At 43.6% G+C, this 16578-nt stretch overlaps 1 protein-coding gene across 1 annotated transcript in view; it reads right to left on the bottom strand.

The window, feature by feature from the left end:
- LOC147703148 (septin-4-like) overlaps nt 1-16578 on the bottom strand; it is a 90544-nt gene that overhangs the window by 29394 nt on the left and 44572 nt on the right. The window contains exons 4-5 of the mRNA XM_086931682.1: nt 16259-16382; nt 15909-16043 (exon numbers count right to left, since the gene is read on the bottom strand). Of these exons, the coding sequence (XP_086787808.1) occupies nt 15909-16043; nt 16259-16382 (259 nt within the window). The remainder of the gene's footprint in view (nt 1-15908; nt 16044-16258; nt 16383-16578) is intronic.

Here is a 16578-nt window from a genome sequence, read left to right as displayed (position 1 = left end):
CAAAACATAATAAAATTGAATTGAATTGACAGGGAGACGAAAGGAAGTCTGCCCCGAGTCCGGCTGGGTAGGTGACGGCTAAGGGGGAAGTCCAAAGCCCATCTTCTCTTTAGCTATCAGGTAGCTCCACCGGACCAGGGCCAAACAGCAAGGTCTCGGTTAAGATGCAAAACATTTTAAAGAGTATAGGAAGACAAGAAAAGTGGAGCATAGAGGGGGTGTGGGAAAGGAAAAGGGTAGGGGGAGAAAACGACAGAGAGACAAAGGAAAGTCTGCCCAACGTCCGGCTGGGTAGGTGATGGTCGTGGGGGAAATCCACAGCCCAACTCCTCTTAAGCTAGAAGATAACTCCACCGGGCATTGGTCAGATAGATAGGTCTCAACGGTCGGAGGAAGGTCCCAAAGTCAATGTCAAGGTGGGTGAGCCAGGGTTGGAGGGTGGAGGGGGAGCACCTCCAGCCTCGCTAGAGTAACCTTAAAGTGCCAGTCCAGGGAGCCCAATGTGGGTGGAGGTGGTTTCAGGGTGAGGAATGGCAGAATAGAAGGTGGGAGCCTAGGCGTTGAGACCATTTGTGTGGAGGCCAAGACGAGGTCAGGCACCCAGGTAGTTTGCGATCCCTCAATTGCTTCATCCTGATGATCGTGACTCCCACGGCTGCTTTATTGGAGTCATGTATCACCTTGAGTGAAAGGACTGCTTGTTGTTGTTGCTTGTTGTTTGAGCAGAGCAGAGTGGCAGTACAAGACTTAAAATTCTTCAGTGCAGCTGCGTTCGTATTGCCGAAAAAAAAAAGAAATACTGCTTCTTGACTTTACGGATCCGCCATCTTAGGGTCAGGCATCGTTCTTAATTAATTTGCCAAATAAGTAGAGACAGTCCCTCTGACTAGCGGTGCACTTAAGCCACTCGCAGTGCTATAGTAGCGGTATTCACATCCCCGCTTTAACAGATCACATTATAGATTCACAGCCGCCATTTTAAGGTCAGGCCTCGTCACCAAAGGAGCACCGTAAAGTCAATGAATAAAATTGAAATGGCAAAAAAAAAAAAATACCTTACCGGACGGTGTATCCGGGCAAATGCCTGCGATTCAGTCTGTTGAACAAACACTCAAGGGCTTAGATTCCGCCCAAAGAATCCCAAAGTCACCACTCGTGATCCGCCATTCTGAATACTCGGCGCTGCCTACCTGGCTTCACTATCGATCAAAATGCCTCTCCTGGACAGACTCGACGCTCAATCCTGCTGCGGCGACCAGGCAGCCTCACCATCAGTGATCGGTGACCATTTGTGCTGATGCAGTACCTGTGGTTTGCTCTTCAATGCCCCCATGATGCATCCTTATGTTATGATACAGGACAGTTATAAAGAAAATCTGGGATAGATCAAGCCCTCCTGGACCTCTGCTACACACTATTATGAGTAACATTTAACTATAATGATGTTATAACTCTGTGGATTACACACACAAACACACACACACACACACACACACACATATATATATATATATATATATATATATATATATATATATATATATATATATATATATATAGAGAGAGATATATATATATGTTTTTGACACGTGAACAAGGGCTTACGGGCTTGAAACGCGTTATGTTGGGTCACTTTGAATATATAAACATCTTTGCCCACTAGAAAACCTCGGAGGTCTGTGTCTTTTTCCTCGCCTGTCCGCCGCGGTGGAATCAGGAAGTGGTTCGAGTTTCCAGGATATATATATATATATATATATATATATATATATATATATATATGTCCAAACAAAAGCAATAATTTACGCCGAACACTTCCTGATTAGTTGAAAAAACAGGTGTATTGGCCCATTACATCTCACACTCCTACGCGTTTCGAACTTTACAGTTCCTATTCACGGTAGCTTTGCAAGTCCTTCATTGATTTTTAGTTATTTATACTGAGACTCCACTGTTGCCGTTATGTTGCATTGTGGGCTCTGTAGTTAACTATCACAATTTGTCTTTGGCGCTGCTTGTTGTCATTGCGCTTTTCCTCCCATTAGTCACTGATTGTATATACCTAAGTGGTATTTTAGCTACAGCGCATGTTAATGCAACAATTTGCATATTTAAAGCATACTTTGAGCTGGATATTTTCATAATAGGCTAAGTGCCTACAATCCACATTTAATCGGATTGTATACCATTGTATGAGCTAAGTGCTTTTTTCAGTGAGTCTGGGTATGGGGACACCTCACCGTTGTATTGGTTGCTGCTGCTGGCTCCTTGTAGCTGTACCTTTTTCTTCACGACTTGCGGTACCCACTCCGCGGGTCCCGCAGCGCTGCTCCTTTTCAAGGGACACCTGGACTGTGCTTGTGGGCGAGCTAACTGCTAGCTGGGCTGCGAGCGCTTGGGGTCTGGACTTCGTTTTCCAGAAGCCCCGGTTCCCCCCGCCTCCCGTCACCTGGCCGCTCTCCCTGCTAGCCTAGTCCTGCCTCCACATTTAAAAAGGTGTTTGGAAGCTGCTTTCTCTAGGACACCTCACCGTTGTATTGGTTGCTGCTGCTGGCTCCTTGTAGCTGTACCTTTTTCTTCACGACTTGCGGTACCCGCTCCGCGGGTCCCGCAGCGCTGCTCCTTTTCAAGGGACACCTGGACTGTGCTTGTGGGCGAACTGACTGCTAGCTGGGCTGCGAGCGCTTGGGGTCCGGACTTCGTTTCCCAGAAGCCCCGGTTCCCCCCGCCTCCCGTCACCTGGCCGCTCTCCCTGCTAGCTTAGTCCCGCCTCCACATTTGAAAAGGTGTTTGGAAGCTGCTTTCTCTGGGACACCTCACCGTTGTATTGGTTGCTGCTGCTGGCTCCTTGTAGCTGTACCTTTTTCTTCACGACTTGCGGTACCCGCTCCACGGGTCCCGCAGCGCTGCTCCTTTTCAAGGGACACCTGGACTGTGCTTGTGGGCGAACTGACTGCTAGCTGGGCTGCGAGCGCTTGGGGTCCGGACTTCGTTTCCCAGAAGCCCTGGTTCCCCCCGCCTCCCGTCACCTGGCCGCTCTCCCTGCCTGCCTAGTCCCGCCTCCACATTTGAAAAGGTGTTTGGAAGCTGCTTTCTCTGGGACACCTCACCGTTGTATTGGTTGCTGCTGCTGGCTCCTTGTAGCTGTACCTTTTTCTTCACGACTTGCGGTACCCGCTCCACGGGTCCCGCAGCGCTGCTCCTTTTCAAGGGACACCTGGACTGTGCTTGTGGGCGAACTGACTGCTAGCTGGGCTGCGAGCGCTTGGGGTCCGGACTTCATTTCCCAGAAGCCCCGGTTCCCCCCGCCTCCCGTCACCTGGCTGCTCTCCCTGCTAGCCTAGTCCCGCCTCCACATTTTAAAAGGTGTTTGGAAGCTGCTTTCTCTGGGACACCTCACAGTTGTATTGGTTGCTGCTGCTGGCTCCTTGTAGCTGTACCTTTTTCTTCACGACTTGCAGTACCCGCTCCGCGGGTCCCGCAGCGCTGCTCCTTTTCAAGGGACACCTGGACTGTGCTTGTGGGCGAACTGACTGCTAGCTGGGCTGCGAGCGCTTGGGGTCCGGACTTCGTTTCCCAGAAGCCCCGGTTCCCCCCGCCTCCCGTCACCTGGCTGCTCTCCCTGCTAGCCTAGTCCCGCCTCCACATTTTAAAAGGTGTTTGGAAGCTGCTTTCTCTGGGACACCTCACCGTTGTATTGGTTGCTGCTGCTGGCTCCTTGTAGCTGTACCTTTTTCTTCACGACTTGCAGTACCCGCTCCGCGGGTCCCGCAGCGCTGCTCCTTTTCAAGGGACACCTGGACTGTGCTTGTGGGAGAACTGACTGCTAGCTGGGCTGCGAGTGCTTGGGGTCCGGACTTCGTTTCCCAGAAGCCCCGGTTCCCCCCGCCTCCCGTCACCTGGCCGCTCTCCCTGCTAGCCTAGTCCCGCCTCCACTCTTCAGCCCTGTATTTAAGTTAAGTGCAAACCCCGCGGCGCAAGAGCACGCGGGAGCGTCCCGGGAGAAGCCCGGGACAAGGGCGGGACCGTCTGTGGCCGTCAGGGGCCGAAGGAGGCCGGGCTGGGCCTACTTTCTTTCGCCTGCACTTCTTTGTTTGTTCGTGGACCTTGATATAGGTATTGGACATGCCATCACCGGCTATGGAGGGAACACCAGCAAAGGTGGGAGGAGTTAGAAATGGCACTCTGGATGACAATTTTACACGGGCACAGGGTGATGGGGATAAAGAAACCTCCTTGGCGGAGCGCAGGGCGGAGCGCCGCCGCTCTATTGAGAATATGAAAAATAGGCCTCTTAGTGATATCATTCCTTATCCTATCTCCCAAGAGGGAGGCTCCTTTAACATTAGCCAGGATCTATTATCCCAAGAAGGCGTCCCTCTTCTATTGCGGGACGGTATTCCTAACCTTTGCTTATCCACTGAGCAGACTTCTGATGTCACCCCCCCCCCCCCCAGTCTCAGCAGTATGGCTGTTGACTTAGTCACTCAAACGCCCCCCAGTAGTTAAAATAAGGAAAACTAAGCCGAAGCAAATAGTTGTGGCAGAGGTGCATGGCCCACCACCAAACAAGCGTAGAAGGAAGTTGAGGGGAGGGCAGGGCAAGGCCAAAATCCCCCATTCCGACTTCGGAAAAGCACCTAAGCTCCCTTCCATTTCTGATGGGTTAATATTGGATGTGCATAATGCTGCTCCTGTTAAAGGTACTAATACCATTGATCCTGTTAGCGTCCCAGGGGATAATCCACCTAATATATCACCCCCCGTTACCTCTATGGGGAACATAGAATTTTTACTTAGATCACTGCTTCTGCCCATCAGTGAGAGCCTGAAGAAAGTGGAGATCAGACTCACTATCTTGGAGGCAACTATAAGTAGCCTGAAAACCTCGGCTATTAAACAGGGCAGACCCCTTGAGTCTAATCCCCCTCCTAAATGTCCCCCTAACACTCAAAACCGTTCAGTTAATGCGGGACCTCCCTTGGTTATTGCTGCTGCCCCCCTGCCGCAACCACTCATGGCCAACTTAGCTCCAACACCATTTAGCAAACCTAATATTCCATCTCTACAACCAGTAGGCCCAGTTCCCCCTGTGACTACCTTTGGGGCTATACCAAATGATAGCATTGCTCCCCTACTCCCTGAGAAGCCGGCCCCCAGACCACGGAGACCCGACTTGCCGCCTGAGGCTAATAGCTTTACGGTGGTTATGGCGGGTGCTCCTCCTCTTGAAGTGGACGAAGGTGAGAACTTCCACTCACTTAAAAGAAAAATTATCAAATGGTTGAACTGGAACAGACCCCTTCCGGCCCATCTCAACAATGAAATTATCATGGTGAGAAGGGTACCTTGGCTGGGGAACACTAGAAAATCAATAATAGGGGACTGCATCATGGTGAGTTTTTGAGATCCTAGGACAGTTTCACACATATGTGCTGGGTCAAACAGATCTCTTGACTCTACCATACAGACTATGCCAGTGTCCTTTTTCGTCCCCCCTACCCGTATGCATCTTGATTTATCACAAGGCAATTGGACGAGGGTTGAACGGAGAGCTAGATACCAGGGGTATGCTGTACGTCCGGTTTATCGACCTCCGGAGACACCTTTTTATGACTACAACCGATTTAATTGTCTCAATGGACTGGACGGGGTTGATTGACTGCCCTCAGCCCTTGATTTAAACCCAGTCACTTTTGACAATGGACTTGGTTTATCATCTGATTCAAACATAGTCACTTCTGACAACGGTCTTGGTGTAACATCTGGCATCAGTTCTCCTCTTATTCCCACTCTTGTAATCCCCCCCACTGTTGCTCCGGCGCATCCATCTTCCCAGGGAATGGGAACCATTATTATTAATAACCCAGTTGTAGATATGGGCCAATGCTTAGCAGTTAATTCACTAAACAGGGAAACTGTTAGCATAATGTTCTGGAATGTGGCAGGGCTCAGGTCCAAATCATCGAATCCCATCTGGTTAAAAACAATAGAAGAGATTGGGATTCTCTGTCTACAGGAAACTTGGACCTTAGAACCCCTCCATCTTCCAGGTTATAAAACACTGTTTACATCCGCAGTAGAGGTTCACCACGGTAGGGCTAAAGGGGGACTAACAACGTTTGTATCTAACTCCTTAAATTGTAAGAAGATCCACTTTTCTGCCTACAACCCATATTCCCAGCTAGTGCGGATTGATGCAAGCAAGGAACTGTGTCTTTTAATTATACATTTTTATAACAATATCCCTTCTGCTGACCTGGAACCGACTTTTAAGATGCTAGGTAATGATCTAGGTAAAGAAACAGATAAAAATGCTAGGGATGTTTGGGCTGTTTGGGGGGGTGATTTTAACTGTACCATATGTAAAAAAAAGCCAGAAAGGAGCGTGTGGGCTTATGTTGGACCCGGATACTGACTTAACACACTTTAAACATTCCATCTGTGGAGGCCTAATAAATGAGATTCTTTACTCTGAAGATCTAGGGTACGCACATGAAATTGGTCAAATAGAGCTCCCGTTTGTCCCTACGTTTAATGGCAGGGGTGTTTTGTCCATAATAGATTTTGTAATAACTTCCGTTAGGCACAGACATATGGTCAAAAGGTGTTGGACCCTTGATACCCCTCTTAGCGATCACTACCCGATAATTATGGAGATTATAAATCCCTTTCAGGCAGTGGCTATAGAGGGGAGATCCGTGCAGAACATCTCTGATATTAGCATGGCAAAACAAAATGGCTACGCATTAAAGTGGGACAGGGTGGTCCCAAGTGATTTTCTGCGCAACCTGGTAACCGAATGTTTGCCTAGCTTCCTGACCATTCTGGATGAAAGTGCGACTAGTCAGGAGATCCTTAAACAGTTTGAGGTTATTGCTTCTCAAATTAAGGGTAACCTCTGGGTGGTTTCTAAATCAAGTAAGGAAAAGACGAGAAAATGGTTTGACCACACGTGTACAAAGGCCCACTCTGAGCTTAAGAGAGCTTTACATGCTGTCCCCCGTAATCCTTTAAGGGTTAGGGTGGCGCGGAATTCTTATCAGAATGCATTGAAAAGAAGGAAGTTGGCAATTAAAACTGAAGCCTGGGAGAAGCTCTGTGAGGCCTCATTGAGTAAGGATGTCTGTGCTTTTTGGAAAGCAGTAAATGCCCCCTTCTTTGATTCAGGAAAAGCACGTATTGAAATTGCCATTAGCGAGGACTCTTGGGTGGGCCACTATTCTAGCCTGTATAGTACCTCAACTGACGAGCAGATTCCTCCGTTGCAATTACCAATGCTTAATCAGGGGGAAATGAGAGTGAATGGCTTGGAATTAAAATTTTCCCTAAAAGAAATAACTGAGAGCCTCAAAGCAACACGGGGCGGTAAAGCCCCAGGTCCAGATGGCATACCTCCAGACCTGTTTAAAAATAATATTGACCTGTGGGGCCCACTCTTAGTGCAACTTTTTAATGCATCCTTAAAGATGAGCCTACTTCCATCATGGTTTATGTCTGTTATTGTTCCAATTTTTAAAAAAGGGGACAGGCAAAACCCCATGTGCTACCGCCCCATCTCCTTATTGGACAGCACTGTAAAGATATTAGGAAGAGTAATACTAGGTAGGCTACAAAAATGGTCGGAAGACAACTCTATAATCAGTGACCTTCAATACGGGTTTCAAAAGGGGCAAGGGACAGTAGATCAGGGCCTAAACTTATTTATCCTCCAGCAGAAATATACCAAGGCACGACGTGAGCCCATTTACTTCACCTTCGTTGACTTGACGTCAGCGTTTGACTGTGTCTCACACAGCAAATTATGGGAGATCATGGAATCTCTTGGTGTAGAAGGAAATATAATCGCCTTTCTTAAGGACTTGTATTTGGGTGCCATCGCAACAGTGCGTTATGGTAAAAAAGGTGAATGCACTAGATCTTTTGATATTGGACGTGGGGTACGCCAGGGTTGCGTTTTAGCACCTTTCCTATTCCTGGTATATATAAATGGAATAGAGAACGCTCTAGTGGAAACAGCTTGTGATATGCCTAGGGTAGCCAAAAGACCAATTCCTGCGTTACTATATGCAGATGATGCGGTCTTAATGGCTCGCACCCCGGTGGCTCTGCAATGTCTTGTAACATCTTTTAATGCATTCATGACTAATCTGGATTTAAAAATCAACTGCTCCAAGACATTCTCTATGAACTGTGGCCCTGGAGCTACTAGAAGAAGGAGGCGGATGTTTATTAATGCAACCCCCATAGACTATACTGCCGCCTTTTCTTACCTTGGTATTTTATTTCACGAAGCAGGGAACTGGATAGAAGCGATAAAAGTAAGGAAAGCCCTGTTCTGCAAATCTATCACTGCCCTTAAAAATTTCGCAAAAAAAGATGGGGAAAAAAACCAACTGTAGAACTTTTAAAAATTTACAGTGCCACCTGTGTCTCTATTGCGGTCTATGGTGCGGGACTGTGGGGGTATGAAAATGTCAAATCTATACAAGTGGCCGAAAACAAATTTCTGAGACACATCTTAGCTGTACCTGAGAGTGCCTCTAGCTACATTTGTCATACAGAATTGGGCCAATGTTATATTGAAGACATAATCAGAATCCAACCAATACTGCTGTGGCATAGGGCCTGGACTAGTGATGGATGTGTATTGAACCGTGCTATCCTAACTGATGGACTAAGTTTGGACTATGCTGGGAGGATAAGGTGGTTCACATACATTAGGGACTTCCTTGGAGGTATTGGCTGTATGGGCTATTATGATAATCCCTTGTCCATGTGTAACATCACGCGAAAGGCACTAAAAAGAAAGTGTATGAAACACCTGGAAGAACGTAGGATGACAGTGGAACATGAGAAGAAAACTGTCTTAGCCCATCTATCTGTATCAATACAAGGAAAAATCCAACCATACTTAACCCTTTCTTTGACAGAATTTTCGCGGTTCATTTTGACCCGATTTAGGTTAGGCATCCTCTTTAGGGCCCTAAGCTTCCCCGCAATGAATTGTTGGTCCTGCAATCTCACCAAATGCCCATGTGATGACCAATCGGAACAGTCTGACACCCATGTCACTTTTTTCTGTAAATATTATATGTTACCCAGGAAAAGATTGATTATTCCAATTCAAAGGGAAATGGGCGTGAGACGTTGTAGGGTTGCCTTCCTGGAACTCCAGAAATTAGATGTTATTTTTAATGTTGCCTGTATCTCGGAATTTTTTAGCAATGTTTTTAGATTACGTAAATCAATTTGCACTTAAATTTAATTCATGTTTAACTTGTATATTTCTTCCTGTTTGTATGATGTATTGAGTATGACACTGTATTATTATGAACAGTTTTTTATGTACTTTTATGGTTATTATTCTTTTAACCGAATAAAGTCAAATTGAATTGAATTGAATTGAGTCTGGGTATGTACTTGGCGCAATGACCTCCAAGCATGTACCTTAGACACAAATAAGAATAATGTAAATTAATAAAATAATAATAATAACTCTAACTACTAATAAACATGTTACAAATGATTACACCTCTCCCATCCCAATGCATTGGGATTGGAGAGGTGTAATCATTTGTAACATGTTTATTAAAGTGCAAAATTCTAAACAAAGCAGCAATCATTTCACTGTGCAAAACTGTGCAAATAGTGCAAACATTATTTAAAGTGCAGATCGTATGATTAAATATAATGTATAAATATTGTTAACAATAAAAACGCCATTGCTGGATAATATTGTTAAAATCATATAAATATAATTTTAAAATTCATCATATCGGTCAATGGTGCAAAAATAGAGAGGTGAAAAAATTGATATATTCTTTCCCCATATTAAAAGCTTAAGAGTTGTTTCAATTATAATGCAAAATCCAATCCATTTCATATAGTACTTAATAATAGGGAACCTATTCTTTAACACATTAAGTATGATAAATAATTAAATGATGTCCTAAGGACGTGGGGTATATCTTAATGGGGAACTGGAGAAATTACAAGAAATTGTGCATATCCTCCGTATTGTTCAACCCATTGGGCCATTTACTAACAAATTCAAGAATCATTTTGGTTTCAAGCTTTCTCAACTGGCGCTCCCGATTTCCACCTCTGTGGGATTTAGGAATTGTCCCTACCACAAAGTATTTCAAGCAAGTCACATAATCATTATGCTTTTTCTTAAAGTGACGTGATACCGGATAGGCAGGGTCGCTATGCAGAATTGCTCGAAGATGCTGCAGAATCCTGACATGCACATGCAGCTTTGTGCTACCAATGTAGTTTAGGCCACAAGTGCATGTCAGGACATATACAGCAAATTCTGCTTTACAGTTGAAACTACCTGAGATAGCTATATCTTGGGTGCTGAAAGGTGTTTGATAGTGTGTTGTGTTGGTTCCGAATTTGCATGCTCTACAATTAGAGCATTTGCAGAAACCCTGTGCTGGTTGAAGCCACGTAGTCTTTTGTCTGGCCTCAGGGCTACTTTTATCCAGAACAGCACCCATATTTTTAGCTCTTCTGAATGTAATCATAGGAGTACTCTGTAGGAGTACTCTGTAGTCTAGTGCCTAATACCACATCAGTTAGTACTATGGGCCAATTTTTCTTTATTATGGCTCTAATTTTTCTTTCTTCGCTACTGAATGTAGTGATCAGCCTGGGGTTTTCGTTTTTAATAATTTTATCCCCAGTGGCCTCATTGACACCTGCACCCAAATCCCCAGATGGCTTAGATTGAAATAGGCTCTCTCTGGGACCTAAACTGGCTTTAGTAATGGCTTGTTTCAGTATGGTATCAGTATACCCAGGCGCTTTCAATCTCATGATCATTTCTTTTAAACAAGACTCAAAATCTTCAGTCAAACTGCATATTCTTTTTAATCTCAAGACCCCCCCATAGGGAATTCTTGCTAGTAAATGTTTTAGATGCAAACTAGTTGCATGTAGCGCCGCATTCCCGGCGATGGGTTTCCTAAACAAGATGGCTTCAATTCTCTTATTTTTGATATATACCTTCACATCTAAAAATTCTATACTTGATTTATTGATGTGTGATGCGAAGTGGAGATTGAGGGAGTTGCAATTAATCTCTTCAACACAAGTTAAAGCTTCCTGCTCATCTCCTTGCCACAGGATGAAAATATCATCTATATATCTAAGATAGCATGCTATCTTTCATTGACCCATGCCTTGTCTTACATTTTTAGGACCTGCTCCTCCCACTAGCCAACGTGCAGGCACGCATAGCTGGGGGAAAACAGGAACCCACTGCAACTCCTCTGAGTTGTCTGAACAGGTCTTTCCCCCCCCAAAAAAATTGTTGTTCAAACACCAATAATCTTATTGTGTTCAAGATACTGATATGTTCTTTTGGTTAAGAAATGTTTAACTGCAGCCAACCCCTTTTCATGGTCTATGCTCGTATATAAAGACTCTACGTCTAAGGTAATTAACAGCATATCATCATTCCAACAGAGATTTTTTCAAGAAAATCACTAGTCATAAACATATGGAGATCTCCATATGTTTATGACCTGCCCCGCACTATCAAAATTTTGGTTTGAAGTACAAGAAGGTATGAAAGCCCTTTTTGGGTATGAAATACAGGTTAGTACACAACAAGTATTTTTTGGAATTCCCTCTAATTACGAGGAAGTACCTCAAGACAGTAATAAGAAAATCACTAGTATCTTTTACGTAGCTGGGTAGATCTTTTACAATGTCCTGTAAGAAAAAGTCAATATACTGACCCACTTGTTCACCAGCACTTTTGATAGCCGAAATTATGGATCTTCCGGGTGTAGGTGTTATCCCCTTATGGAGTTTCGGAATCAAATATAGAACAGGGAGGACTGGAGATTCATTGTTCATAAATTTAAATTCTTCTGACGAGATTAGTCCTTCCCTGCGCCATTGAGATAGCTGTTTATAAAGTGTCTCCTTCGCTTTGGTATATTCCTTGAATGTTGTTTTCTAGTAGCAATTGACATCATTTAATTGTCTATTGGCTTCATTAACATAGTCTTTCTTGGGCCAGATGACCAGAGTTTTTTACCATAATTTCATTGTTTTCACTTAATTTTTTCATAAGGTTAGCATACTCTTGTTTGTTGTGTTGGTGTTTGTTTCTGTTTTTACTTTTGGTATGTCGATACAAGTTTTTAATGTCATTAGTAACATAATCGTGAAATGTATCCACTGCGTCCTTAGGCATCAATGGAATGAAAGTGGATTTAACTTTAAACGGACTGATCCCAGCACCTTTTTGCGACATATTGATTTTGCTTAGTCTTAATTGTGTAGCTAAGTCAGAGTCAGGTCCTGAAGGTTGAGAGCTAGTAGCTTCATTCAGATCATGCATAGTAATAAGGGTCGACATATCAGAGGATAGTAATATTTCTTCATTATCGATTTCTGTTGGGCACACATCTGCTTCAGTAGTGCTTTTAAGTGTTTTCAATGCGAAGAATTTTTTCAATTTAAGTTTTCTAATGAAACAAAAAAAATCTATGCGTGTTGAAGCATGGTTGAAACATTGATTAGGGCAGTTGTTCAGTCCAAGCACGAATAGTTGTTGTCTGCTTTGGTTAAAGTGACATTAGGCAAATTGATGATAGAATTATCCTCTACTGTCGTTTCCTTTGCCATTGAGTTTTTGTCTTCTTTTTCTGATTTTTGTTTACACTTTATTCTACTTTCTCGCCTCCGTTTGTTCCTTCTTGTCTTATTACTTTCTTTTGTTGCCTTGGTCTTAATGTCTGCAGTCTCTCCTCGACTAAAAAATCCAATTCTTGTTCTAAATTCAATTTAGGTGCCACTTGCTGTTTTGTTTGAATTGGAATCAAAGCTGTACTCACTGGTTAAAGACAGAGTGTCTATGCTAGACACTTCTTCATTAGCATTTGATATGGTATTTGAAGATACAGATGGCTGAGGAACGTTTTTTTTTGCCCTTATTACTATATTCTTGTCTTTTAACTGTGTTGTATTTGCGGGCAAATGTAAAAATTTGACCATTGTTGTAATCCGCCTGGTCACGTGCGAACTTGTGCGCTTTTCTAATTTTAATGTTGTCCTCGTGTTTGCGTAGCCTTTCATTCATAGTGTCTTCCATTGTTTTGATGATATCCGATTTTTCCATTTTGTCAATTTCAGCATTCAGTCTGTCTTCTTATTCTAGAATTGCTACACGGCCATGGCGGCATACTTTATTAGAATATGAACTAGATTCATTGAAGCCGCAAGGTTGCTTTCCCCCCATTCCTTTAACATGGAGGGATTAGGTTTATCGAAACTGGGAGCCAGTAAAATACGCAAACCACGTGGGACTCGCCCCGCTTCTGCGTATTTTGTCAAAGAGCGATGTTCCCACCATTTCGTAATTTCTAATTGTTTGCTCTGTTCTAGGTCTTTAAATAAAGTTTTGATATTCTTTTCTATTCCATTGTTATTCCCGGAAGGATTCGTACAGCCTGCCGTTGTAGCAGGCACATTCCCAAATAACTCTTCAGCTGCCGCCTCTCGTTCCTGGACAGTTTCCGCTGACATGCTGAACCAATAGGGTATCTTTGTAATTTTGTAGCCCCAGGAGTTAATGGCTACGATGTCTGAGCGCTGATCTCGTGACCTCCCCTCCTATGCAAATGCCATATGACTCATTGCAATAGAAAAAATCGATCTTGGACAGGTCCTCCGACCCAGTCGCCGCTCGCTTTTCGTTTTCGGCTTTTAGAATCCTCCGGCAGCAATAGGGGGCGGCCGCCAAAGCTCCGCCACGGATTTCCAAGCACTGGTTTATATATCAGCTCCCTATTCCAATCAGTTATAACTGTTGTAGCTTTCGAATTTACACAGCCCTCATATTTAATAATATCTTTATCGGCTATCATGTGACCTCCAATTTGTTTATTTTAACTGATAGTTTTGTCACTGATTCCTAATTGCCAAATGGCCACTCACACTATGTAAATTGCTACTAAATGAAAACAAAACGAAGAGTACTCTACTGAGACAAAGAGGTAGTCATTGGGTGTAATTTAATTTCCTTGAATGTAGACCTGTCATTCAGAAACCTTCCAAATACCTCCATGGGCTGCGTAGTAAGAAATATTTGCTAGAACATAAGACCACGATGTTGCATTAGGCAAGTAGCTAGCACATCTTAGATCATGCTAAGAGACAACATTCCCCCATCCTTGTGCTCAGGCATTATCATGCCTACTGGGATTATCCAGCAGGGAGGGCCAAATTATGTGGCATGGTTGACTAAATTATGCAGCAAGAAAAGACAAACTATGCAGCGTAATGTGGCATATTTTGTGGAAGCATCACTTTATTATTTTGTCTTTTTTTCCGCATTTTAGCACTTAGAAAAGATTTAATCTCACTGGCATTAGTTAAACACCTAAATACAGCAATCATCAGCTAAAAGGTGATCTGCCACTGTGCTGCAACAGGTGTGATAGCATTTTTTGTAACTTTTAATACGTCTGAGCTAAAAATGATTTTTTTTGTTAAAATCTGCAAATTATGCAGAAAATGATAGATTTTTTGGCAAGTGTAGTTAGTCCATCATTATGCAGAACACTCCATAGCAGCACATTCACATAATTGCAGTGGGTCTAAGTATTAGCCTGGCATTTTAATCAGTACCTTATATGTTGAGAAATCTTGATCTCGCGTGGAATAGTTAATCTTTTAAATTTCAATTTCCTGGTGCAGATACTTAGCTCTTCCTAAAAGTGTATTTACAAGTCACTCCAACGTGATGCTTCAACGTCGACTCTTTGTACAGTACAACTCATCCATTCCGCTTTATTTTATTTTCATTCCAGATTTCTCATTCACATCTGCGAATCCGCAAGACCACGGCTGGAGGAAGATCCCTCTCCTACCTTGCTGCAAAGACCTGGCCTCTACATCTCAGGCAATCACTGTCACTGCCTCAATTCAGGAAGGACCTCAAGACCTGGCTCTTCGGAAGAACCGCAGATCCAACCCCCGCCCCCTGTGCCTTGAGACCCTAACAAGAGTATAGTTGCGCTGTACAAGAAACCTGATTGATTGGTTTGATTGATTCTCCTTTGCTGTTCACTCTGACGAAAGCATGGAATATTGTGATTTGAACTAATTTACGTAAGTGACCATTTGATCATTCCCTGAGCTATGCTTGTTCTGAGTGCATGAATGAACGTTAACTCCTGTTACAGGCGTTTCTGTGTCTTTTTTAAACACTGTAAATGAACAAAGGAAGGGTTATTTCCAAACGTTACTAGATTTGTCACTTTCCGTTCCCTATCAGCAAATGACCGAACCAACACACCTCTCAAGTGCACTTTCACTGTTCATCATAGAATAGTTTGTCACAATATCTTAGTAAGAAATATCTTCTGATATGAATATTGTGTCCTAAATTTGTTTACAAAAATATTGTCCCATTGAGTGTAGGTTTTATAATATCTCAATAGTGGTGATATTTTTGTAGACAATATTTAGGGCACAGTCAGACCATATTCTGCCTGCGATATTCTGATATCACACCACAGAATAACAGTACGCATGCCTTTCAATTATAGCATGAAACGCTGTGCATCCTTTCCATTTTTTAGCAAAACACTACCCATCCTTAGTCATTTTAAGGTATATTGAATTGATAACCAGCTGTTGTGCTTGTTGCAATATTAGACAAACAGCGCCACCATATGGCAGACTGTCATGAGTGCTGGTGCTGACAATTAAGTGCTGGCGCAGAGTACCTGAAATCACTGGCTTAAATTAAGCACTGTTCTTCATCAAATTGCAGGTTTCTTGAGCAGCACATGCTCTCTTCTATACACACCTTTCTAGAACTGAATAGGTGTGATTCTTTGCAACTAGAATACCCACTATAGCTACACCACAGCTCTTACCCATGGCTGAAGGGCGAGATGACGTACAGGCAGCAGTGTACACGGTTGTCCTGGATGTTCTTACGGTTCAGTCCACTTTCGTCGTGGAAGTACTGCTCAAATTGCTGGTCGATGTAATTCAGTACAGGTTGCCAGCTGCAGAGGGTATGAGAAACAGGATGAGCCCAGCAGTACACCAGCCATGAGACTAAAACATGGCTATGCAAAACATGCAACAGAGCTAAGCTTTCCAAATGTATAGGTCTTCATTGCAAGTAAGACCTCACAATTTCTATACCGCTCTTCCCTTCTGATCTCACATGCTTTATTACCCGTAGACCACTTTTACCACAACTCATCCTGTGTCGCACCATTCTGAATTATCCAGTGCATCTCCAAAGCCTGGGGTGTCCACGACAGTCAGTTTCATCTTCACACCTTGCTCCTCAATCTCCACGGCATGCTTCTGGATCTCAAGGGTCTGCTGGATGCGGTCTACGGGGAGAAGACAGAGGGAGCAGGGCAATTAGAGGTAAGACTGACCGCGTGTTAGAATTCCTACCTGGGGTGTCCACCCATGTAAACTCTCAGAGTATACATGTGTGGAATGTCATTAGAAAGGGATTCATTGTCAAGACTCATACTATCTGATGATATATCGCATGTGACAAACGGGTTATCTGCCTCCACC

The sequence above is a fragment of the Lissotriton vulgaris genome, chromosome 7 (assembly GCF_964263255.1).
Source record: "Lissotriton vulgaris chromosome 7, aLisVul1.2, whole genome shotgun sequence".
Classification (NCBI taxonomy): Eukaryota; Metazoa; Chordata; class Amphibia; order Caudata; family Salamandridae; genus Lissotriton; species Lissotriton vulgaris.
The sequence above is the reverse complement of the archived record's forward strand: the minus strand, read 5'-3'. Positions and strand labels throughout refer to the sequence as shown.